We start from the raw sequence: 27,767 nt of genomic DNA, 5'->3' as shown, positions 1-27,767 counted from the left end.
AGGCAAATCTTCCAGTCCAGACTGTATGATAATTACGTTCCTTTCAGAGTATGCTGATGCAACAGAAAGAAAGATCCTTTATCATTTAGCTACAATATAGCAGGTCAGCGACTGCAAGCAGCTAATTCCATAAAGTATCTGGGAGTAGGCATTAGGAGTGCTTTAATCCTTAACGGGAATCGATATTTTGACAAACATAACTGGAATTGCAGGTCCAAATGGACCCTTGAATAAAAATTCAACATAATCTCCATGAAAGATATAATTCATATGTGAACAAGTAATGATTGTATTAAAATAAGTTTTGTTTCAAACATAAATGAACTTTTATCGAGCAAAACTTTTCCATAATATTATTTTTTAATCTTTAAGTCCTACGTCTCATATTATAACAATAATTTTTAGTACCTTACTTTGGAATGCTACATGATTACATGAAAGGCATAGATTAAAAAAAAATTAGATATATAACATGGGGTTTCTCATAACTTTCCCTTAACATAAATAGGGATTCTTTATCCCATCACTCAGAAACAAAAATAATGACAACGAAACTTGGAAGTGACCAAATGTTATCTATATCAGTACCTGAACTAAGAATGGCATTTGGTACACAACACTTTTTTTCTGCATGTCGTTTAGAGATGAATTCAAGACATCTGTTACATTTTTGTGATTGTTTGCTGTCAGTTTTAGGACCGCATTAATAACATGTTCCTCGTTTTCGTGAGTCACTTTGATTGCAAGGTGAATTTTCTAGTCATAGGTCATTTTGTGGTTCATCAGCTGCTCCTAGAAAATTATCAATTCTACTCTTCAAATCTACTGAAAATGAAGAATACTCCATCTTCCTTTCTGTGATAAATGGCCTTATCAAATTCAGTCCAATTTCTTTTATGTAGTGATTACGTTTCATACGTTTTCCACTATTTGATGCCTTCCATAATACAAATCCATTTGAACTCGCAATAATCAATATTGCTGAAAAAATGACACATGGCCATCATTTAGTTCTTCTAGAGACTGAATAATTGGCGCATTTCTGATCTAATGTATCAACACCACCTTTTGTTCTGTTGTAAAATTCGATCATCTCAGGTTTTCCACAGTTTTCATTGACTGAATTGTCAACGGTGCATTGATGAGATTACCACTACACTTCTACTCTTTTTTTGGGACATAATATGCCAATGTTTTATCCTTCACAAAACCGAATAAAGTAGATCCTACTACCTGTCGCTTATTGGCTAAAAATTCTGGTGGTATTTCCCTTTTATTTTTGCGCATCGTTCCAACATAGGTCAAACCATTTTCAATCAGTTTGTCAACCAACTCCACAGAAGAGAACCAGTTATCAGCAGTTATATTTATATTTGTTCCAAATAAAGGTTCTGAAAGCTGCAGTACATTCTGTGTTGGAACTGAGAGTTGGCTTGTTTTATTAGTAATAGCTTTGCCCGTATAGAAAAAAGCATTGTATAAATAGTGTGTTTTAGCGTCGCAAAGGCACATAATCTTGATGCCATATTTAGCAGGCTTCGATTTCATATACACCCTGAAAAAACATTTCCCTCTAAAAGGGCAAAGCATTTCATCAACTGTCAAATATTCTGAGCAGCTATAGTTTTTCTGACAGTTCTGAATGAAATTTCCAAATATTTCAGAGATGAGACCAGCGCAATCATTAGTTGTTCTTTCTTCCCTACAACTCACATCATCAAATCTCAAATCAGATAACAGGAACATAAATCGCTTTATTTTATTTATTTATTTATTTATTTATTGTTCCGTGGGACCACATTAAGGAGAAGTCTCCATGGTCATGGAACGCGTCAATACATGAAATTGTAACACGATTGTAGAAACAGATAAAATGAAATATAAGAAACATATTCAGGCGACACGTCATTAGTTTAAATAAAGAAAATCAAGAATGTAACACTGGAATTTGCTTAATTTTTTAGCTCTTCCAGGAGCTCCTCGACAGAATAGAAGGAGTGAGCCATGAGGAAACTCTTCAGTTTAGACTTAAAAGCGTTTGGGCTACTGCTAAGATTTTTGAGTTCTTGTGGTAGCTTATTGAAAATGGATGCAGCAGAATACTGCACTCCTTTCTGCACAAGAGTCAAGGAAGTGTATTCCACATGCAGATTTGATTTCTGCCTAGTATTAACTGGGTGAAAGCTGCTAACTCTTGGGAATAAGCTAATATTGCTAACAGCAAACGACATTAAAGAAAATATATACTGTGAGGGCAATGTCAGAATTCCCAGACTATTGAATAGGGGTCGACAAGAGGTTCTAGAACTTACACCACACATAGCTCGAACAGCCCGTTTTTGAGCCAAAAATACCCTTTTTGAATCAGAAGAATTACCCCCAAAAATAATACCATATGACATAAGCGTATGAAAATATGCGAAGTAGACTACTTTTCGAGTTGAAATGTCACTTATTTCAGATACTGTTGTAATGGTAAATAAAGCGGCATTTAGTTTCTGAACAAGATCCTGAACATGGGCTTTCCACAACAGCTTACTATCTATCCGTACGCCTAGGAACTTGAACTGTTCCGTCTCGCTTATAACATGCCCATTCTGTCTGATTAAAATATCAGTTCTCGTTGAATTGTGAGTTAGAAACTGTAAAAACTGAGTCTTACTGTGATTTAGCATCAAATTATTTTCCACAAGCCACGAACTTATTTCATGAACTACATTATTTGATAATGTTTCAATATTACACACAAGATCCTTCACTATCAAGCTGGTGTCATCAGCAAACAGAAATATTTTTGAATCACCTGTAATACTAGAAGGCATATCATTTATATAAATAAGAAACAGCAGTGGCCCCAGCACCGATCCTTGGGGAACGCCCCATTTAACAGTGCCCCATTGGGACTGAACATCATTACCACTCTCAATATTGCGGAGAATTACCTTCTGCTTTCTGTTCTTAAAGTAAGAGGTGAACCAATTGTAAGCTACTCCCCTTACTCCATAATGTTCCAACTTCTGCAGTAATATTTTGTGGTCAACACAGTCAAAAGCCTTCGTTAAATCAAAGAAAACACCTAGCGTTCACAACCTTTTATTTAATCCGTCCAAAACCTCACAGAGAAAAGAGACTATAGCATTTTCAGTTGTTAAGCCATTTCTAAAACCAAACTGTACATTTGACAGCAAATTATGTGAATTTAAATGCTGCAGTAACCTTGTATATACAACCCTCTCGATAACTTTAGCAAACACCGATGGCATAGAAATAGGTCTATAATTATCAACATTATCCCTGTCTCCCTTTTTATAAAGTGGCTTCACTACCGAGTACTTTAATTGGTCAGGAAACCTACCACTCCTAAAGGAAAAGTTACAGATACGGCTAAGTACTGGGCTAACATACATGGAACAATACTTCAGTATTCTGCTAGATACCCCGTCATATCCATGAGAGTTCTTGGTCTTTAGTGATTTAATTATTAACTCAATCTCCCTCTTGTCAGTATCATGGAGGAGCATTTCAGGTAACAGTCTCGGAACACTTTTTTCTACAAGCACTATATGATTCCCTGTTGGGACTAGGTTTCTATTTAGTTCACCTGCTATATTCAGAAAGTGATTATTAAATACTGTACATATATGAGACTTATCAGTAACACGGACATTCCCACTACGCACTGATTCTATATCCTCGACCTGTCTCTGCAGACCAGCCACTTCCTTTACGACTGACCATATGGTTTTAATTTTATCCTGAGACTTAGCTATTCTATCTGCATACCACATACTTTTTGCCTTCCTAATAACTTTTGTAAGCACCTTACAATACTGTTTGTAATGGGCTACTGCATTTGGATTGTGACTGTTTCTAACGCTTTGATATAATTGCCACTTTGTTCTACAAGATATTCTTATACCTTTAATCAGCCACCCAGGCTGCCTGTTTGTGCTAGTACCCTGTTTTGAACGTTCTAACGGAAAGCAACTTTCAAAGAGCACGAGAAAAGTCTTGAGGAAAGCATTATATTTATCGTCTACTGTATCAGCACTATAAACATCTTGCCACTCTTGTTCCTTGATAAGGTTTACAAAAGTCTCTACAGCAACTGGATCAGCTTTCCTAAAACGTTGGTAACTATATTTAACCTGCGTTGCAGCACAAAAATCGTTATTCTGAATATATCTCTGCCAGTTCCATCAGTTGCCCATAAACTTACTATATCTTTATGGCCAGATTTGAATACACCTGATAACAGCAACAACCCAAAGAATGCTTTCATTTCCATAATACTCACATGGTTAGTGTAAGTAGCATTAGTTTTATACTTTTCTGAATATTCTGTTATTTTCTGATTAGTGTGAGTGCAAATAATTGCGATCATTTCATCTGATATCAGCAACTGCCATGATTCAATTGGTGACATGTTCTGTTTTTCACGAGCTGTACCGATGAGAACAGGCTGGTAAGTGATGATGTTGTGGCTTCTGACTCTGGACCTAGCTGGTGGATGAGTAGACCACTTTAATTGATTTCTGCCACGAAAATATGCACTACTTGACAGCCAGTTATCTCTCTCTACTGAATCATCAGATGATGAATTACTTGAAACAGAATAAATTTCTTGTTTTGTATTTTCATTGTCACTTATGTTCTCTTCATCACAAGGTTGAATCACTTAAAGATTCTGTGTCTGAATAATAGTTCACAGATTTCTTTTTCAGTGAGGCCCCATTGCATTGTGGCAATAAAGTGCCTGAAACACCACAAATTAAATCAGTATACACTGACTTCAAAAATCCCGTATCTGGAATCGCAGGTCAAATTGGACCCAGCGATGGCACTTACCTCCACTTCTAGTAAATTTCAAGCAGTGAGCTCCCGGCCCCTGGTGCACCTCACAATGTACTGAGATTACACTGGCGCGCGAAACAGAAACTCCGCACGTTTCCATTGTTAGACAGTTTTATTGTTGTCGGTGGGTCCAAAATGACCCACGATTCCGGTTAAGGGTTAAAATGGAATGACCATATAAAATTAATTGTCGGTAAAGCAGATGCCAGATTGAGATTCATTGGAAGAATCCTACAGAAATGCAGTCCGAAAAGAAAGGAAGTAGGTTACAGTACACTTGTTCACCATTGCTTGAATACTGCTCACTGGTGTGGGGCCCATTTAGTAATCGCGAAAGCATTACAGAGATGATAGATAAACTCCAGTGGAAGACTCTGCAAGAGAGTTGCTCAGTAGCTCGGTATGGCTTCTGCTGAAGTTTCGAGAACATACCTTCACCGAGGAGTCAAGCAGTATACTGCTCCCTCCTACGTATATCTCACGAAGAGACCATGAGGATAAAATCAGAGAGATTAGAGCCCAGGCAGAGGCATACCAACAAACCTTTATTTCCACGAACAATAAGAGACTGGAATAGAAAGGAGAACCGATAGAGGTACTCAAGGTACTCTCCGCCACATACCATCAGGTGGCTTGCAGAGTATGGAAGTAGATGTAGATACTTAACCACATACAACCGCTTGCTTGACAGAAGATATGTACCCAAAGACTGAAAAATTGCACAAGTCACACTAATTTTCCAGAACGGTAATATGAGTAATACACTAAATTACAGGCACATATCATTAAAGGCGATATGCAACAGGTTTTTGGACATATATTGTATTTGAACACTTTGAATTACCTTGAAGTGAACAATCCATTGAAACACAGTCAACATGTATTCAGAAAACATCATTCTTATGAAACAACATATCTACCTCTTTATTCACATGAAGTGCCGAGTACTACTGACAAGGATTTTCAAATTAATTCGATATTTCTAGATTTCCAAAAGGCTTCTGACACCACACCTCACAAGCACCTTGTAATCAGATTGCGTGCTTACAGGTTATTGTCTCAGTTATGCGACGGATTTGTCATTTCCTTTTAAGAGTGCTCACAGTTCGTAGTAATTGATGGAAAGTCGCCCACTAAAAACAGAAGTGATTTCTGGCATTCCCCAGGGTAGTGTTATACGCCTTCTGCTGTTCCTTATCTATATAAACTATTTAGGAGACAATCTGAGGAGCTGTCTTACATTGCTGGCAGACAATGCTGTTGTTTACAATCTAGTAAAGTCATGGGAAGGACAAAACATTTTACAAAATGATTTAGAAAAGATACCTATATAGCGCAAAAATTGACAATTGATGCTAAGTGATGAAAAGTATGAGGTCATCCACAAAAGAGCTAAAAGGAATTCAAGAAACTTCAGTTATGCAAGAAATTGACAAATCAAAAGACCTTAATTCAGCTACATACTTAGAGACTACTATTATGAACAAATTAAACTGGAAGAACACACAGAAAATGTTGTGGGGGGGGAAGGCGAACCAAAGACTGCCTTTTATTGGCAGAACAGTTGGAAGTTGCAACAGATTTACTACAGGGTGTATACGGGGACAAGGAAAAAAAATTCCCGGATTATTCCCGGATTTCTCCCGGATATTCCGTTTAAAAAATATGCTTTTTCCCGGGCGAAAATACACTTTTTCTGTGCTAAGTGACAGTAGGTTTTCCGTAGATTTTCCCTCGGAACTGTAAAACTTATCAATCCTTTGAGAGGTTAACATTTTATACAATCGCAGAACTTCCTGGAAAAAAAGAAAAGACGGGGCAGAGAAGTTTTGGAAAGACCTTTGATTTGCAGCAACATATACACTGCATATTTTCGTATTACGAAAGTATAAATTCGTATTGCACCAAACACAGCGCGTTAGTTTCCGGAGCGTTGAAACCGAGGTTGCGATGTCCTTTTGTAAGCGAGTCATACCTCAAGCCACGAGATCTCGCCAGCCGATGACAGCAGCTATTCAGAGCATAGGACACGTGTTATAGTCAGCCAATAGCAAGATCACTGGTTACATAGCGCGAACACGCAAGAGGAAAAGTTAACGGTTTACATTAATGTACACAGTACCGTATATCTACAAGGAAAGCTAAGCTTTCACATATAATTTTGGTCTCTAAGATTAATATGCTACAACAGAAGCTAAGTTTTCACATGTAATATTGATTTTTTTTTTTTTTTGCGTATGTTACACTTTACGATACATCACACAATTGTGCCAGTAAATTTAAAATTCTGACATAAATGTCTCAGCTCGAAATTCTTGTAAGTGGCTGGTCCTCAAACTGTTCAGTTACGAACGCTCTGTGATTTAGATATCCATCCCACTTTCTCACACGTAACATAATTCAGAAATTTACTTTGAAAGTAACGCTTTTCTAACCACCGTTCGCAATACTATCCAGAGACTGGTAGAAATACGTTCGATTTACCAGTTGCCAGAGAGCGCCAGAAAAACAGGCATTATTGTGCGTGTGCAACTGTATTGGTGTAGGAAGCCCGCATGTTCGTGTGTATAAAGCACTAACAGAGCTTACATTACACCATAAAAGAAACAGGTCATCAGAGGGTACTCCAAAGAGCATCGGAATTTCGTAAACTATACTAAAATGCATAATTCGGCTTGAGTGCAAATTGGCTTTTTCCAGATTCACAATGAAGTGGGTCCCATCTGATATTAAGCTTTTCAGTGTGGTTTTTGGGATGTAAATTTTCTTGGAGTACCAGTACTCTGCGATCTCATTTTTGGTTCTTTATTATGGCATAATGCCATGTATGGCGGAAGATGATAACGTGCACCTGAAATTCAGCGAACAGTTGGAACTAGGCAATACTGTAGAATGAAACACTTCGTTTAAAATAAAATGACTGCCTCAGCGGAAAGATTAATAAAGCCAAATTTCTTTGGCAAACTTGCAAAATTAACTTCACTGTTCTGCAAGGCGATTAATGTTTGACTGCTACAAACTTGGAAATAAAATCAAATCAGAAAACTGAAATTAATAATATATTTTTACCCTCCGTAATTATGTGAATGTATTTTAATTCACCTGGTATCTGTTTTGTTTTCATTTGATGTGGGAGCTGTACACGAAGAGAAGCAGCGAAATCACTTAACGTAAACACGGGTCACGTGGAGGTTAACCCCCTCCCCACTACAAGTCTGTGCAAGAGTGAATCTGGCAGCTAGGGCGCGGGAGAAAATTTTTTCTCGTTTGCATCTGGCTGCTTGCTGCTACTACCGATACAGCTAACAGCCAAACTTCAAGTAGCAGGAAGCGGGAGAAGGTACTGCTTATACGCCAGTCAAATGCGCATGCGCAACAGACCGCTGGCAATTGGTCAAACGAACCTAATGTTAACAGTTGTGATGTCATGCTCATAGCAAGCAGTTTATTGTTACGAAGAATTACAGTCTGCGCCCTACGGCCTTTGACATTTTTGCTATCTGCAGACGCTTGTGCGTGCACGGTGTTTTGTTGTTGTAAATTGCACATTTCCTTTGCCACTAAAGTTTTATTTTTTTCCCTCTAGTTTATATTTTCTTGCTGCAGTATCATTCTCCAGTAGCAGGATACAATAACATTCTTTGCTAGAGAATCAATTCTGCAGTCAAAATTACAATAATTTAACTGAAAGCTAAAACAATGAAAAATTCCCGGAATTCCGAAAAATTCCCGCGTTTTTCCCGGTTTTCTCCCGGATGAAAAAATTCCCGGGTTTTTCCCGGATTTCCCGGTTGTCCCGGGTCGTAGACACCCTGTACTAAACAGCCTGCCTACAGTACACTTGTCCACACTCTTGGCAAGTACTGCCGCGCGGTGTGGGATCCTTGCCAGATAGGAATAACAGAGTACATTGAGAAACTTCAAAGAAGAGCAGCATGTTTTGCACTATTGAGAAATAGGAGAGAGAGTGGCATGAACACGATACACGATTTGCTGTGGACATCATTTAAAAAAGGGCATTTCTTTTTGTGGATTTTCTCACAAAATTTCAGTTACCAAATTTCTCCCTCCGAATGCTGAAAAATGTCATAGAGGCTGACTTACATAGTGAGAAATGATCATCGTAATAAAATAAGGGAAATCAGAGCTCGCATGTTAAGATATAGGTGTCTGTTTTCCAGCCAGCTGTTAGAGAGAGGAATAATAGAAAATTAATGTGAAGGTGGTTCGATGAACCCTCTGCCAGGCACTTAACTGTGATTTGCAGAGTACCCATCTAGATGTAGTTGCAGATTAGATAATTTGTAGACAGACTTCGAAACCAGAGTTTAAACTGCAAAACATTTCCAGGGGCCAATGTTGACACTAGCCATAACAATTTATTGGTTATGAACTGCAGACTAATCCTCAATTGGGCACACAGATTTTCATAATACTTTATGTTACCAAGGTCAATGTGTATGTTAGTTTAATTAAACAACAGTAAAATACGAGGTGCATTCAAGTTCTAAGGCCTCCGATTTTTTTTCTCCGGACTGGAAAGAGATAGAAATATGCGCATTGTTTCAAAATGAGGCCGCGTTCATTGTAAATATGTCCCAGAGATGGCAACACCGTATGGCAGATGGAATTTTACCGCCAGCGACGAGAATGAGAACTGTTTTAAATACTTAAAATGGCGGCATTTTCCTTACTTGAACAGCATGCAATCATTCGTTTTCTGAATTTGCGTGGTGTGAAACCAATTGAAATTCATCGACAGTTGAAGGAGACATGTGGTGATGGAGTTATGGATGTGTCGAAAGTGCATTCATGGGTGCGACAGTTTAATGAAGGCAGAACATCGTGTGACAACAAACCGAAACAACCTCGGGCTTGCACAAGCCAGTCTGACGACATGATCAAGAAAGTGGAGAGAATTGTTTTGGGGGATCGCCGAATGACTGTTGAACAGATCGCCTCCAGAGTTGTCATTTCTGTGGGTTCTGTGCACACAATCGTGCATGACGACCTGAAAATGCGAAAAGTGTTATCCAGGTGGGTGCCACGAATGCTGACGGACGACCACATGGCTGCCCGTGTGGCATGTTGCCAAGCAATGTTGACGCGAAACGACAGCATGAATGGGACTTTCTTTTCGTCGGTTGTGACAATGGATGAGACGTGGATGCCATTTTTCAATCCAGAAACAAAGTGCCAGTCAGCTCAATGGAAGCTCACAGATTCACCGCCACCAAAAAATATTTCGGGTAACCGCCAGTGCTGAAAAAATGATGGTGTCCATGTTCTGGGACAGTGAGGGCCTAATCCTTACCCATTGCGTTCCAAAGGCCACTACGGTAACAGGTGCATCCTACGAAAATGTTTTGAAGAACAAATTCCTTCCTGCACTGCAACAAAAACGTCCGGGAAGGGCTGCGCGTGTGCTGTTTCACCAAGACAACGCACCTGCACATCGAGCTAACGTTACACAACAGTTTCTTCGTGATAACAACTTTGAAGTGATTCCTCTGCTCCCTACTGACCTGACCTGGCTCCTAGTGACTTTTGGCTTTTTCCAACAATGAAAGACACTCTCCGTGGCCGCACATTCACCAGCCGTGCTGCTATTGCCTCAGCGATTTTCCAGTGGTCAAAACAGACTCCTAAAGAAGCCTTCGCCGCTGCCATGGAATCATGGCGTCAGCGTTGTGAAAAATGTGTACGTCTGCAGGGCGATTACGTCGAGAAGTAACGCCAGTTTCATCGATTTCGGGTGAGTAGTTAATTAGAAAAAAAAAAAAAAAAATCGGAGGCCTTAGAACTTGAATGCACCTCATAAACTTACATTACTTGAGTTACATCACTGTTTAATTAAACAATAGTAACACGAATTTTCAAGTGTCACTCTGTTGCCAGATACAAGTTTACCCCGCAGCAATGACTCGCTCAGAACATTAAACAGTGCAGTTGCATCAGATCACAACCAGACACTTATTAGATCACTAATTATCTCTTAGGCAACTGCTTCATTGTTTGATTGTCCTGCTAGTTCAGAATGTGGGGCATTTTCTTGCACAGATTGTAAATTTTTTCTCACCTAGCTCGCTATTTATTTCATATTACTGCTGCTCGCTTGGGTGTATGACAACACAACAAATCACTGTGTTAGCTGAAGTAATAATGAATGGATAGGTATGGGCTCACAATTGTAAAGCAACAATGGAATGGTACGAGATGATGATATTTGTGGTTGGCCCAGTAGAAGGCCTTGGATAACACAAGAGATATTGAATGTAACTGATAGCAGGACATAATATTAAAAAAAAGGGCTGAAAGGGAACACAAACGTCTAAGAAATGAGACTGAAAAGAAGTGCAAAGTTGAAGTCAACTCTAGTGTACAATTCCAATACTTGGCATTGAGCCATGATGTCATGTGTGACATCACGATTGATGTAAAGGGAAAGTTACTGAATGTTATCTCTGGTTGCCTTAGAAACCAGTGTAATCTATAATTCTAATTTATGTCACATATGTATCCTTTGTTTCATTTCTATAGTACATTTGTTTGTTTTAAAGCTGTATACTGTTTGTGGAATAAGTTGTGTTTCATTAGTTGGTGGTTGTTCTGAGTTTTGTGTCTTGTGTTCATATTGAATCTGACAGTTGATTTCACCAGTCGTTGCGAAGGACATATATGTAGTAATAACAAGAAGTTGACCATGGCATCCTTTTCATGATCTTCCGATGGCCAAATGTGATGGTGCCATAAGTATAATTGGTGGCAATTGATCAGACATGTATGTAACTGTTATGTTGACTTATCACTTTTACTAATCAACTGTATGCGAGGTATTCCTGAATGAGACAGGGTGCGAGGTATGCCTGAATGAGACAGGGATTGTGAAACTACTAATGTTAATTGGTTTTTGCTTTGCAGGAAATTGTCCGGGGAGTTTAAATATTGGTGGGGAGAGTCAATTATAGTGGAGATAGATGAGATGTGATGTGATTTGAGAAGAGGACTAGTTTTAGAGAGCATAAGAAAATGGGTCTTTCGGTTTCTAAGAAATTTTGATTCTGGGGAGGATTGTGCTCATGCTGTTTTCTGGGCGGTAGAGAATTACACTGAGCATGTTAACAGAGGATTACACAGCAGATGAGTGTACCACTATGTTTGATGTGGGTTTGCCTCTTATATGGGGTTGGGTAATAGGGGGTCTCATCAATGCTGAATTTAAGAATTATGAGAATGGGGCGTTTACTAATACTGTTGAGGGATACTGGGGGCTGTAAAATCTGTTTTAGGGAGGGGTAAAAGGTGATATTCACTTTTGAGTCGCACCATGACGAGTAGCATTGGCAGAAGAGTATTCCAATGATGGTATGTGTTTTCATGAAGTTAGATGAAGTTAGCTGGGAAAATGTACGTGCCGCACCTTGTTAGTTACGTAGGAGTGTAGGGAATTTTTTGGGTTGGTTTTATAGGGTGAGGTTTATGTTTCTTTTTGGTTTGGAGAGGGTTCAGGCTGGGGTTGGGGTTGGAGGGGGGGTTCCATGTGTGGTGTTGTATTCTGTTACTTGTGGTGTACTGTTATTGTATGAGTGTACGTAAAATGGTTTCGGAAATCCACTGATTTGGAATTTCGTGTCAGGCAAGTTTTGTTTTTTGGATGAATTTAGTTTTTTGCCTGTTTTGGTATTTGTGTTTTAAGTTATCATACAGTTGAATTCATTTTGTTGATACTGCAACTTTTTAGTATTAAACAATTTTGCGTTATGTGCGTAGCGCATCAACGTGTCAACTCTTATCAATACTGCACACGGTTATGCTCTTTGACCATTACCAAGTAATGCCTTTGTGCATGGCGCCACAGAGGGTATGTGTTGCAAGCTATGAGGCTTTTACAGGCATATTAGTCTCACCTTGTGGAATCTCAGTCTGGTGGTCAAACAGAAAGTTCCTGGCTGGCACAAGAGCACTGTGTCAACTCCCAGGGAACAAGCTGGTCAGGCATCTTCAGAGCAATGTATGGTTGAGTGCATTAAGTTGGTGTTGGGACCTATGTGAGAGTGTAAACAGGAGGCAAAGTGGGCAGCCGTACATTGTGCAAAGAAATTGTCGGGTCGCAGGAAGCAGTCAAAGGAGTATTTGGGTACCAGTTGCCACTTGGGACAGCCCCTATTCAACCTAAAAGAACTAAACCTGGTGAGAGCATTTCAGAATATTGCCTCTTGCTGTGTGCTTGTGTTGTGGAGCAGATTTTAACATAAAAACACAATGGTAATCATGGTACAACTCTTGCAAATATACATGGTTTGTCCAGTTAAGTTTAGTGCTATTTACCGGACCATATTCCCCAATGAGCTGCAGTCGGTTTGCTGCTCAATTCCGACAGGCATGGGAAGAGTGGATTATTCATTGTTTCATGTTAAATGAATTTGTTCTCATTATCATGGTTCAGAATTAAATGTTTCTTGTCTTAATATTTAAATTGCTCATAAAATGGTTTGGCTACTGTGTTGGGCACAGAAAATAAATTTGAGTGGTACAGTTGTGCTGACCTAGCTCAGTCAATACACCTGGTTTTAAGATTTTCACAACGTGAATTTTTTTGTAACTCATTTTAGCTGGTGCTGCACCTTTGCTTAATACTGTTTGATTGAACTTCCACTTCAGCACTGTTTTTTGCAAGTTTGAACCTAACTGTACTACAGTTGCACTAGGTTTACGTGGAGATGGTATTAGTGATTTATTATTGAAAAATTAATAGCTATTTCTGTCAGGTACAAGTACTAGTGTCCGATTTTTCTTATACTTATTTGTGGGCTTTAGATTATTTATTAGTATTATGGAAGGTTATTTTAAATATATTTAAGGGGGCGGTCATGTAATCTGTAATTTGAGGACTTTGGAAGAGCTGCTTGTTTTGAGATTTGTCTATTGTGTAGTTGTTACATGTATTTTATTTACGTGTTTTAGAAGTTCCAGAAAATGCAAAATTTGGCCAGATCCTGCAGAACAGCGCGTGCAGCACTGTGAACTGGTACCGAGTTCGAGTGCAGTCAGCATCTGGATGATTGTGAAACGACATTAATTGGGTATCTGCTGGCATTTATAATTGTATTGCAATCCTTTGGCCTAGTCTGTATTTTGTTATTCATGAATGGAGTGCAGTGCTGGTTTATTTTAATAAAATTCTTGTGTAAATGATACCTATTTCACAGCCTTGACCTACCACTCACTGAGCACCTTCCTCACAGGCCATTTCAGTGTGATTTCTTTTAGAATTTATGTTTTGGAAGCAGTGTGTCAAGCTGAGCTATATAAGTCAATATTGGTTGTCGATTCTGCCTTTTGTTACTTTTAGTGAATTTTTCCTTGGTGTGTAGTGCCATTTTCTCCTTTTTCTGTGGACTTCTGTACTAATATTGGTCTTTGAAGGTGAGCTATATAGCTCAGTTCAGCTGTAAATACCATGCCATTAGCTTTCATGGTTTTTTTGCTGCATTTTGTTCCTTTCGTTTTTACATTTTAATATTTTTCTAGGTATGGGATTTTGCGTTTGTTATGATAGACGTTAGTTTCTCCCTTTGCAAAACTACTGTTTTCCCACAGTTGTCCTATCGGTTTCTACATTTATTAGTTTCTCCCTACATGCCAAATTTCCACAGTTCTCCTTGTATTTTCTACAGCTAAAAATAAGAATTTCTAAAAGGGAGGTGCACCCGTTGCATGTCTGATCGGAGTTTCCTGACCGTCCATCGTCACAAGGAAACCAGGACTGTGACAAATCGATAAAATTACAGGAAAGAAAACAATGACGAAGAGACAGTAAACCAATGACAGATGAAAAAATATAAGAAGAATCGAAGCCCTCAAGTGGTTGACACGGCTAGTGTACACTGTCTCACGGAGAAGAGTGGAAACAGCCTTCAAGTGTAAACTGTAAAACCAAAGGAGCTTTAGATTTCACTGTAAGGCAGCCAAACTGGGGAAGTCCATTAGGATGTGGAAAGCTATCACAAGGGCAGTACACTGTCAATGGTGTGGATTCTCATGTTGTGTCTGCCTCGATAGTCGAGTGGTCAGCATGCCAGAATGCCATGCAAAGGGAAGGGAGTGGATGTTGTCATCATCACCACAATCATCATCATCATCATCATCATCATCATCATCATCATCATCATCATCATAATAATCATCATAATCATCATCATAATCGACACGCGAATTGCCTAAGGGGTATCAACTAAAAAGCCTTACACCAGGCGAGCGGTCTACCTGACGGGAGGCCCTAGCCACACGACATTTCATTTTTTTCTCATGTTGTAAGATGTGGCCATTGGTCAGCCAAGTGTGCCCAATGCGAGCTCTAAAGAGAACAGAAGATTCCCTGTGAGAAGCACAAAGGGAAGACTGCTACAAGGTCATAGCCCCCCCCCCTTTTTTTTTTTGGAGGAAACAAGGCACACCAATCAGTGTTCCAAGCCTCTAATGATTGATGGTGTAGAATCGACATAAGGCCTAATTCCATAACACAATCTCCGATGTTGGCGTGCTGGTAAACAATCTGGCCAACATTTTTGTTCTCTGGGGGTCCCAAAATGACCTGGGATCCAAACAAACAATCGACCATCCAACTTCAAGCAGGTCACAAAGCAGATCCTGAAAAGTCACAACCAATAGGTTTCGAGTATTGCAGTGGTCGATAGCTAGAGGACTACTCAGGAAATCAGTGCTGATTAAGAACGTCATGCCAGTGCAGGAATGAACAAGACTGAGGGCTTCATCAGTGGCCACTAATTCTGCAGTGAATACACTGCATTCGTTTGGCAGCTAGCCTAGTTTACTGTACTGCATGGCGCCATTGTGTGTGCAATTGGATAGTGTTCCTGCAAAAAATGAAAATAATGACGGTAAAAGTAAAGTGTGTGTGAACTGTAGGAACGAAATCGTGTACTTAAATGAGCGTATGTCTAGTCTTCAGTTAATCATTAGTGCACCGAGCAGTAGGGTGGGGGTGACTAAAATATCATATAAAAAAATGATACCGTATTTACTCGAATCTAAGCCGCATCTGAAATATGAGACTCGAAATAAGGGAAAAAAAATTCCCAAATCTAAGCCGCACCTGAAATTTGAGACTCGAAATTCAAGGGGAGAGAAAAGTTTTAGGCCGCACCTCCAAATCAAAACAAAGTTGGTCCATTGTAATATGAGACACAATTTAGGTCGATTGAATGACGATACAGCTACAGTAGTTTGGTTCGAGTCGAAAGCTTAGCAGTTAAGCTCTACCAGGTAGCCATTGCTATGCATCAGGCACTCCGTCCGTATTTATACGGATACCCTTCCTTTTTCATGTGCTTCGTCTGGTTTGAATCGATTGCTTATTTTGCTTTGATCTGATAAGTGCCGTTTTCAATGTTATAGGTGTTTACATCAGTCACTCTAAGCTGAAAATGCATTACTATACTGTGTCATGCATTGTTTGTCGCATTCTGATAGTGCGTGTTTACGGCCTGTCGCTGCTCGTGTCATGGCTTGCTTTTGTGCGCGCTACCGCCGCCTACAATTAAAAAAAAGAGAGAGGAATCATCACATTAGCGAAACAATGGCAAGAGACTGCTATTTGTTGTTACTTACACTGCTGCTTTCTTTGATAATGATCAACAAGAACCAAATAATAGACTGCGTATGATATAACATGTTCTGAACAAAAGTTTGGCGAAAATTTTTCTCCGTTTGAAAATCTTTGCGGCCGCTTCTTTAGTACATCAAATTCTGCGCAGAAATTAGTCATCTTTGATTTAAAAATCTAGTCAGTTGCCGTGCTTCATTTCTGACTGTATCACTATTAGGCATAAGAGTAATACGAATATAAACATGACACGATACGTATATTCTTCCGCGTTTGCTGTTGTCTCACTCTAGTTTCGTAGTTTATTTGGCAGACAGGATTTAAATGAGATAGAAGCAAACACGAAAGAATACATGGCAAAATGTTTATATTCGTATTATTCTTGTGATGAAGAGAATACTGCATGTGATTCACATTTCATCAGGTTCCTATTAGCAACCATCTCTTCTCACAGGTAGGAAAAATTCAGAACGTAGAGTTGGCTATATTGACAAAAATCCCAGTATTACCAGTCGGATTTTCGTAGTACATTGAAATTCGAAGATGAACAATACGGAATTTGTATTTACTTCGTTGGATAATGTATGAAAATGCAGTGGTCGAAACTCGGGCGGAGAAAAATGCTTGTCTTCCATTTTTTTTTTATTTTTATTTTTTTTTAATTTTACAAGCTGCCACAAGGGCAATGTTGTCTCGGTGGCCGCAACCTTCACCACATCGATTTCGCTGGCCCTTTCCTTAATGCATACTGGCTAACAGTAACTGATGCATTCTCTTGGTTGGTTCCCTTGTGATGTTCACTGTCAGTAACCTTCTGCCTCTGCCACAGTGGCAACCCTATCGAAAATTTTTTTGATCTAAGGACTTCCAGGAACGTTGATTTCTGATAACAGTCCTCAGTTTGTGTCATAGTAGTTTGCCTTCTGCAATGGCAGCAGGTTCACCAAATTTTTCTCCTGCCCTTCCACCCACAAGCCAACGATGCGGCAAAAAGGTTAAAACTTTCAAAACCAAATTAAAAAGTACCGTGTTGCTCCCCATCCCATGTTGACTTGGATCATTTTCTGTCTTCCTATGGGTCATGCCCTTTGGCGACAACAGCTCCACTGAACTGCTCCATGGACCATATCAACCCTGGAAGCTCGTGCATCTCCTGCGACCTGGCCACGGACACCGACCCGTGCAGCCGTTGTCGCTTTTCTGGCTGGGGATGGCTGCCGGGGCATGCAGGTTTGACGGTTGCCCAAAATACTCCCAGATGCTGCGGCCAATGTCTCTGCGACATCCATATGGAGGAAGGCCTCTGTGCACATCATTACAACCAGTTGCGCCTGTGCGTGGATGACCAGACAAACCTGGCCAGGACACCTACGTGTTGCCATCCACACTGGAGCCGTCTCCTCTGCCTCAGACGCCATCTGCGGAGGCGGCACCACCACCACCACGCCTTTGACTTGATGTGAACGTGGAGCTCGTGCCGTCACCGCCCATCCTACTGTATGGGTTGACACAAGAAGGCAGCTGCGAGGCTGCCCACGCCCTAAGTACTTTCGACCATACACTCCAGTATCAGCATGTCATCTCAGTCAGAGCCTTGCGAAGGAAGACGTCATGGACATCTCGCGAATCTGAGCTGTTGCCCAAGGGAAAAGGAATGAAGTAATGTGCACACACTTTAAAGCCACACACATTATCAGTGTGATGCCATCCGCGAGAGAGCGCCGCAGAAAAGCAATACTGTGAGCTTCCGACAGAACCCCCGCCCCACAGGCAAGTGCCTATTTAAAACCTGCCATGCTACGCTCGCACTTGGTCATGTTATAACTGCTTGCATACTTTTGGCTTATCTTATTGTGTTCAGTATACGTTACGGTGATTTTCATATATGCCACAGTATAACAACACACTGTACTAACATTCTTGGTTGTTTAGTGCGTCCAAGTTACAACAAGTGATGCTTACCAAGACGATTCTGAGTGTTCCAAGTTTGGCTCTTTGTGGAACTTTAATTAAATTTTACAGACATATTTTATTAGATAAACCGGTATTTCATTTAATGTTCAGCAAAGGAATTAACATAATTTGAAATTTTCCATCAAACATTTTATGTTACTGCAATTGTTCATTTCTTTTTCAAGAATATATACAAATTTATTTGATAACTGAGATATTATGAATGTTTATGAATATCTGCGTATTGGAGATATTGTCCAAGAGCTAATACAGCAAAAAGAATACATAGAAATAACTTAAAAATTTATTGAATATAATAGAGGGAAACATTCCACGTGGGAAAAATATATCTAAAAACAAAGATGATTTAACTTACCAAACTGAAGTGTTGGTATGTTGATAGAAACACTAACAAACACAAACACACACACACAAAATTCTAGCTTTCGCAACCCACGGTTGCTTCACCACGAAAGAGGGAAAGACGAAAGGATGTGGGTTTTAAGGGAGAGGGTAAGGAGCCATTCCAATCCCGGGAGCGGAAAGACTTACCTTAGGGGGAAAAAGGAAGAGGTACACACTCGCACGCGCGCCCACACACACACACACACACACACACACACACACACACACACACACACACACACGCGCATCCATCCGCACATATAGAGATACAAGCAGGCGCGTGTGTGTGTGTGTGTGTGTGTGTGTGTGTGTGTGTGTGTGTGTGTGTATCAACATACCAACACTTTCGTTTGGTAAGTTACATCATCTTTGTTTTTAGATATATTAAAAATTTATTGGTGATATATAAATAGCCTTTAAATCTAAATATCAGAAGTTTACAAACTGAGCTGTTAACCATCTTTAAAACTTTGTCATGAGTGGAGCAGCAAATGGACATAGCATTAAATGCTCACCAACATAATACACGAACTCCGTGAATTTTGAGTTATTTTCTTTTGAAAACTCTGATTTCACACTAATAACATAATTCTATTCATGGTAACATATCAATAAATGTTACATTATTTCACTGTACAGAAAACAGGTCGAGCCGCAGACATGCACGACTAAAAGATTGTTGCATAGACACTATTGGCCAAAGCCTTCTTCAGAAAAGAAACATGCATATTCACAAAAATAAACACACACACACACACACACACACACACACACACACACACACACACACACACAAGCACTATGTCCATGGGCTCCGGCCAGAATGCTGGCTTGCTTGTACCAATATGTACGCGTTTTTCTTTTATGAAAAAAGTTTTGGCCTATAGCTTATATGTAACAGTCTTTTCGTCTACTTGACACACGCACACGAGTGCTATGTCCATGCCCTCCGGCTTGCTTGGGTGAATATGTGCAAGTTTTTCTTTTATGAAAAAAGGTTTGGCCTACAGCAATTGGTACAGAGTGGCTACAGGAACACTCTTCGGAGTTTAAACACTTCCGCTGGCACTCAACTCCCCAGACATGAACACTATTGAGCGTATCAGGGACACCTTGCAACGTGCTGCTCAGAAGAGATCTCCACCCCCTTGTACTCTTGCGGATTTATGCACAGCCCAGCAGGGTTCATGGTGTCAGTTACCTCCAGTGCTACTTCAGACATTCCACACCGTTTAATTTCACATTGTTGCACTTTTGCTTGCTCACAGGGGCCCTACATGATATGAGGTAGGTATACCAGTTTCTTTAGCTCTTCAGTGTAATACACTATTGTAAGATTGGCTAGTATTAAAAAAAATAAACGGACCTTGCTGTTGCTGGGGAGGCCTGCATGCCTCAGCGATACAGATAGCCGTACCGTAGGTGCAACCACAACAGAGGGGTATCTGTTGAGAGGCCAGACAAATGTGTGGTTCCTGAAGAGGGCAGCAACCTTTTCAGTAGTTACAGGGGCAACGGTTTCGATGATTGACTGATCTGGCCTTGTAACATTAACCAAAACAAACCTTGCTGTGCTGGTACTGCGAACGGCTGAAAGCAAGGGGAAACTACAGCCATAATTTTTCCCAAGGGCATGCAGCTTTACTGTATGGTAAATGATGATGTCGTCATCTTGGGTAGAATATTCCAGAGGTCAAATAGTCCCCCATTCAGATCTCCGGGTGGGGACTACTCAGGAGGACGTTATCAGGAGAAAGAAAACTGGCGTTCTACGGATCAGAGCGTGGAATGTCAGATCCCTTGATCGGGCAGGTAGGTTAGAAAATTTAAAAAGAGAAATGGATAGGTTAAAGTTAGATATAGTGGGAATTAGTGAAGTTCAGTGGCAGGAGGAACAAGACTTTTGGTCAGGTGAATGCAGGGTTATAAATACAAAATGAAAAGGGGTAATGCAGGAGTAGGTTTAATAATGAATAGGAAAATAGGAATGCGGGTAAGCTACTACAAACAGCATGGTGAACGCATTATTGTGGCCAAGGCAGATAGATACGAAGCCCACACCTACCACAGTAGTACAAGTTTATATGCCAACTAGCTCTGCAGATGACGAAGAGATTGATGAAATGTAAGATGAGATAAAAGAAATTATTCAGATAGTGAAGGGAGATGAAAATTTAATAGTCATGGGCGACTGGGACTCGATAGCAGGAAAAGAAAGAGAACGAAATATAATATGTGAATATGGAATAGGAGGAAGGAATGAAAGAGGAAGCTGCCTGGCAGAATTTTTCACAGAGCATAACTTAATCATAGCTAACACTTGGTTCCAAAATCATGAAAGAAGGTTGTATACATGGAAGAAGCCTGGAGATACTGGAAGGTCTCAGATAGATTATATAATGGTAAGACAGATTTAGGAACCAGGTTTTAAATTTGAAGACATTTCCAGGGGCAGATGTGGACCCTGACCACAATCTACTGGTTATGAACTGTAGATTAAAACTGAAGAAACTACAAAAAGGTAGGAATTTGAGGAGATGGGAGCTGGATAAACTGAAAGAACCAGAGGTTGTAGAGAGTTTCAGGGAGAGCATTAGGAACGATTGACAAGAATGGGGGAAAGAAATGCAGTAGAAGAGGAATGGGTGGCTTTGAGAGATGAAATAATGAAGGTAGCAGAGGATCAAGTATGCAAAAAGACGAGGGCTAGTAGACCTCCTTGGGTAACAGAGGAGATGATGATGTGGTCTTCAGTCCAGAGACTGGTTTGATGCAGCTCTCCATGCTACTCTATCCTGTGCAAGCTTCTTCATCGCCTAGTTCTTACTGCAGCCTACATCCACTGAATCTGCTTAGTGTATTCATCTCTTTGTCTCCATCTACGATTTTTACCCTCCAATACTAAATTGGTGATCCCTTGATGCCTCGGAATATGCCCTACCAACCGACCCCTTCTTCTAGTCAAGTTGTGCAACAAATTTCGCTTCTCTCCAGTTCTATTCAATACCTCCTCATAAGTTATGTGACCTACCCATCTTATCTTCAGCATTCTTCTGTAGCACCACACTTCAAAACCTTCTATTCTCTTCTTGTCTAAACTATTTATTGTCCACATTCCACTTCCATACATGGCTAAACTCCTTACAAATACTTTCAGAAAAGACTTCCTGACACTTAAATCAATACTTGATATTAACAAATTTCTCTTCTTCAGAAACGCTTTCCTTGCCATTGCCAGTTTACATTTTACATCCACTCTACTTCGACCATCAGAGGAGAGGCTACAACCCTGTCTCAATCCCTTCCCAACCACTGCTTCCATTTCATGCCCCTCGACTCTTGTAACTGCCATCTGGTTTCTGTACAAATTGTACATAGCCCTTCACTCCCTGTGTTTTACCCCTGCCACCTTCAGAATTTGAAAGAGAGTATTCCAGTCAACATTGTCAAAAGATTTCGCTAAGTCTACAAATGCTAGAAACGTAGGTTTGCCTTTTCTTAATCTAGCTTCTAAAGTAAGTTGTAGGGTCAGTATTGCCTCACGTGTTCCTATATTTCTACGGAATCCAAACTGATCTTCCCCAAGGTCGGCTTCTACTGGTTTTTCCATTCATCTGTAAAGAATCTGCGTTAGTATTTTGCCGCCGTGACTTATTAAACTGATAGTTCGGTAATTTTCACATCTCTCAACACCTGCTTTCTTTGGGAATGGAATTATCATATTCTTCTTGAAATCGGAGGGTATTTCGCCTGTCTCATACATCTTGCTCACTAGATGGTAGAGTTTTGGCTCTGAGTGCATAACATCTTAGGCCATCAGTCCCCTAGAACTTAGAACTACTTAAACCTAACTAACTGGTAGAGTTTTGTTAGGCCTGGATCTCCCAAGGATGTCAGTAGTTCTAATGGAATGTTGTCTACTCCCGGGGCCTTGTTTTGACTTAGGTCTTTCAGTGCTCTGTCAAACTCTTCATGCAGTATATCATCTACTATTTCATCTTCACCTACATTCTCTTACATTTCTATAATAGTGTCCCCACGAACATCGCCCTTGTACAGACCCTCTATACAGAAGAGAGATTGAATTTAATTGATGAAAGGAGAAAATATAAAAATGCAGTGAATTAAGCGAGCAAAAAGGAATACAAACATCTCAAAAATGAGATCGACAGGAAGTGTAAAATTGGTAAGCAGGGGTGGCTAGAGGAGAAATGTAAGGATGTGGAGGCGCATATCACTAGAGATAAGGTAGATACTGCCTACAGGAAAATTAAAGAGACCTTTGGAAAAAAGAGAACCACTTGTGTGAATATCAAGAGTTCAGATGGAAACCCAGTTCTAACCAAAGAAGGGAAAGCAGAAAGGTGGAAGGAATATATAGAGGGTCTATACAGGGGTGGTGTACTTGAGGTCAATATTATGGAAATGGAAGAGAAGGTAGATGAACATGAAATAGAAGATATACTGCGTGAAGAGTCTGACAGAGCACTGAAAGACCTAATTCGAAACAAGGCCCCGGGAATAAACAACATTCCATTAGAACTACTGACAGCCTTGGGAGAACCAGGTCACACAAAACTCTACTATCTGGTGAGCAAGATGTATGAGACAGGCGAAATACCCTCAGACTTCAAGAAGAATATAATAATTCCATTCCCAAAGAAAGCAGGTCTTGACAGATGTGAAAATTATTGTACCATCAGTTTAATAAGCCAAGTCTGCAAAAAACGAACACAATTTCTTTACAGACGAATGGAAAAATTTGTAGAGGCCAACCTCCGAAAAGATCAGTTTGGATTCCGTAGAAATGTTGGAACACGTGACACAATACTGACCCTACGACTTACCTTAGAAGATAGGTTAAGGAAAGGCGAACCTATATTTCTAGCATTTGTGGACTTAGAGAAAGCTTTAGACAATGTTGACTGGAATACTCTCTTTCAAATTCTGAAGGTGGCAGGGGTAAAATGCAGGGAGTGAAGGGCTATTTACAATTTGTACAGAAATCAGATGGCAGTTACAAGAGTTGAGGGACATGAAAGGGAAGCAGTGGTTGGAAAGGGAGTGAGACAGGGTTGTAGCCTATCCCCGATGTTATTCAATCTGTATATTGAGCAAGCAGTAAAGGAAACAAAAGAAAAATTCGGAGTAGGTATTAAAATCCATGGAGAAGAAATAAAAACTTTTGAGGTTCGCCGATGACATTGTAATTCTGTCAGAGACAGTGAAGGACTTTGAAGAGCAGTTGAACGGAATGGACAGTGTCTTGAAAGGAAGATATAAGATGAACATCAACAAAAGCAAAACGAGGATAATGGAATGTAGTCGAATTAAATCGGATGCTGCTGCGGGAATTAGATTAGGAAATGAGGCGCTTGAAGTAGTAAATGAGTTTTGCTATATGGGGAGCAAAATAAATGATGATGGTCAAAGTAGAGAGGATATACAGACTGGCAATGGCAAGGAAAGCGTTTCTGAAGAAGAGATATCTGTTAACATCAAGCATAGATTTAAGTGTCAGGAAGTCGTTTATGAAAGTTTTTGTATGGCATGCAGCTGTGTATGGAAGTGAAATGTGGACAATAAATAGTTTAGACAAAAAGAGAATAGAAGGTTCTGAAATGTGGTGCTACAGAAGAATGCTGAAGATTAGATGGGTAGATCACATAACTAATGAGGAGGTAATGAATAGAATTGGAGAGAAGAGAAATTTGTTGCACAACTTGACTAGAAGAAGGTATTGGTTGGTAGGGCATATTCTGAGGCATCAAGAAATCACCAATGTAGTATTGGAAGGCAGCGTGGAGGGTAAAAATCGTAGATGGAGACCAAGAGATGAATACACTAAACAGATTCAGAAGGATGTAGGTTGCAGTAAGTACTGGGTGATGAAGAAGCTTGCACAGGATATAGTAGCATGGAGAGCTGCATCAAACCAGTTTCTGGACTGAAGACCACCACCAGCACCACCACCTGGAGCTTTTGGTTTTGAAAAACCTCAATGACCAGGAATTTTTTCCTCAAATTGGAGTGGCTATGGTACACAGAAAATTCAACTTTGAATCCTGTTATCTACAAGACTGTTGCTACCCTTGGCAACAAGTTTCAGGGTAGAACACACTAACAACTACAAAGGTGAACAACAATTCTGAATGATGCAAAGTATGTTATCGCCCCATCACTTGAACGAGTGGAACATCTCTAATATTAGGCTACAAATAAAGATAAAAAAATTTGCATAGGTATGTTTAATAAGTGCTGGAATCTATACACCAAATTTCAACAAAGTCGGCAAGGGAGTTAGATTACTTGGCAAGGAACAACCCTTTTCACTGTTTCATATATTTGTACCATTGACTTGACTACCCAGCAGCAAATCTATGTTACACTCTTTCTTCCACGGATGATACATACTGAAACACAAATCAGTAGCAAATTTTTAATTCTCTGTATTTACAGAAGTAGACTAATTTTTTCACCACTGGTAACTACTCCCGGCCAGAAACATCGTGGCTTAAGCGAATGTCAGTGTTGGATTTAGTTTTCTATCACTGGCTCAACAGGTTAGTCTACGTATAGGGGTAACTACATTTTTTTCCAACGCGCAATTTCAATCACTACCTTTGCCTTTAGACGGAAATCCTGGACTTGTATGTTCACCTTTCCGTGTATGAGTAACCTCTCGCTATACTTGATGCCATGTGTGTTTAAGGTTAATTTCGAAAATGGTTTGATGTACTAAAGCGTAGGGAAATTTGACTACGGCGCACAAAACTTTTAATTTACTTTGGCGTGTATTAACAGTATGCTTACGAATTCCAAATTCAAGCTTGAAGTCAATGTTAAACAAATCTTAGGTGACGCAGATGAGTTGCTGAAAAAGAAATGTCTAAGCCGGGAAATAAACAAACGCTGTTTTAGATAACGGTCTGAAAATTATACTCTTGACTTAACACGCCTGCTATTAAGGCTATGGTGACGACAGTAAGGAAATAAAATCTTTTGTACCTACAAATTACTCTCAATCGATTACACTGTTCTAAAACGAAACTCCTACAAGTCATGTACAGCTGAGAGGCGCCATCCATGCCGGCAGCCATCACATTGCAATACAGCCTACCATGTAATAATAATATCTCACATCTGCTTACCTCATATTGTTCTTCTGAGGAATCACCATCCGCCGACTGCCCTTCTTTATGTTCGACGCTCTGGCTCTCGCTTTCTGTATCCGTTTCCTTTTGTTTACTAACGCCTGCCTTTCGGTTCCTCCCGCCTTTTGTATTTGTTGCCGCTTTGGGAGTACTGTCTTCTGTCGTAGTTACAGATTCTGCCTCTTGATTAGCATTTTCTTCCCTAAGTTTGCGTTGTCTTGCTCTTACTGCTGCCGCCCTCCGCATCGTATTAAAACAATTGCCTACAAACAGAAAGTATTGTTCCCCTCTCTAAACCGAAACTCCAAACACAAACTCAACACACGCCAAACAACTCCTGAGAACAAAGATCACGTGACACCAATAACCAATGGTGAAACTAGACGTCAAAATTTAATTTTGTGGCTCCAAAAGGGTCATTTACGGTAAGTGTTGTGCAAAACAAGACCAGAAATGTTTATATGAAGTTGAACTAAGGAGTAAATATTTTATTTCATTTTATTTCACAAATGCCAGTAAAGCAGTGTGTTTGCACCGATTCATTGGCGCGACTCAGAAGTTACGGAGATTTTGTATGAAACTTCTAGAAACGTTATGTCTGTTGAGACATCAGAAATGGAAGAAAGACGTTGGAATGTGGAAGAAACACATTGAGAAAATGAGCACAGTATTACAGTTTGAGCTTCTACTTCCATAATATTGAAAGTTGCCTGTAACAATTAGAAACGAGTAACACAAAATGATCTGACCAGCATCATATGTTCAATCTACGTTCGTACAAATACAATTGAGTACACTTTCCAGCACTGTACTTCTGTTTTGTTGTGCGATAACGTTCAAGAAATAAAAAAAACTGATCTTTTTGAAATAACACACATGAATTCGGCCGTATTGTTTCATGCAGTCGGGAAATGTAGATCGCAGATTTTCGAAAAAAAGATCTAAATACTTCGGCATCTATTTAATACAAGCATTGCCAAGGGGCTTACACAATCTCGAAAGTAAGAAAACGTTCCCTGCACCTCTGACATACTTTCTAACAGAAGAAGAATTCTGTAGTGTGGCTGAGACAGTGAGCAAAGTTCATCCCATTAGTGATAAATTTTATGTGCCACACAAAAAAATTAGAGTTGAAACTACTCATGTACAATATAAAATTTACGTCACGAAACTATTTTTTTAACTCTGGTGTATGCGTTATAAATTTGTGCACTATACAACACTGTGAAATCTATTATATATATTTATTGTGAGACTCAATACGAGAATATACAAGGTAGTCGAAATATTGTTCAGAAAACCCAAGTATGTACGTCTAGGTAAACTCTAGTATAAAACTTCCAGAGAAAACGTGGAGTTAATACGAAGATCTGGATCAAAAACATAGTGATTGTTGTTCATGTTTGTCCACAGTGATTCACACAAGTATCCCCACATGTATTTAACACCAGGAGAGGACCGGCATTATTGAATTATGTACAAGGTCACCACCGGCCATTTTGACCGGTGAAGTTTTTCTTATTGGTTTTCAGTTTTACTTCTTAACTTACTTAAGTACGGCATCTTTATAGGTCAGTAGTGCATTATGCTTAGCATACAAATGAGTTATGCTTAAAAATTTCTATGGAAAGTATATTTAATTAAAAAAAGATCGAGGTAAATAATACATTCTAAATACAGAAACAATTTAAACAACAAATGCAAATAAACATAAATTGTACAACAACATTTTTTATCATTATGACTTGTACTCAGTTGGATCTCCAAACAGGTCA

The 27,767-nt window shown here is 39.7% G+C and overlaps 1 protein-coding gene across 3 annotated transcripts in view; it reads right to left on the bottom strand.

Moving 5' to 3' along the window:
* The window catches only part of LOC126176945 (heterochromatin protein 1-like), a 156,375-nt gene extending 130,025 nt beyond the window's left edge, over positions 1 to 26,350 (bottom strand). Inside the window, exon 1 of one of the 3 annotated variants that reach the window (XM_049924147.1) lies at positions 25,990 to 26,350. In XM_049924147.1, coding sequence (XP_049780104.1) covers positions 25,990 to 26,238 — 249 coding nt within the window. In that variant the 5' untranslated portion in view covers positions 26,239 to 26,350. The remainder of the gene's footprint in view (positions 1 to 25,989) is intronic. The other 2 variants (XM_049924145.1, XM_049924146.1) reach the window with 2 other exon arrangements.
* Positions 26,351 to 27,767: the final 1,417 nt, after the last annotated feature.

The sequence above is a fragment of the Schistocerca cancellata genome, chromosome 3, assembly GCF_023864275.1.
Source record: "Schistocerca cancellata isolate TAMUIC-IGC-003103 chromosome 3, iqSchCanc2.1, whole genome shotgun sequence".
In the NCBI taxonomy this organism is placed as follows: domain Eukaryota; kingdom Metazoa; phylum Arthropoda; class Insecta; order Orthoptera; family Acrididae; genus Schistocerca; species Schistocerca cancellata.
This window is presented reverse-complemented; position numbering and strand designations above follow the sequence as displayed.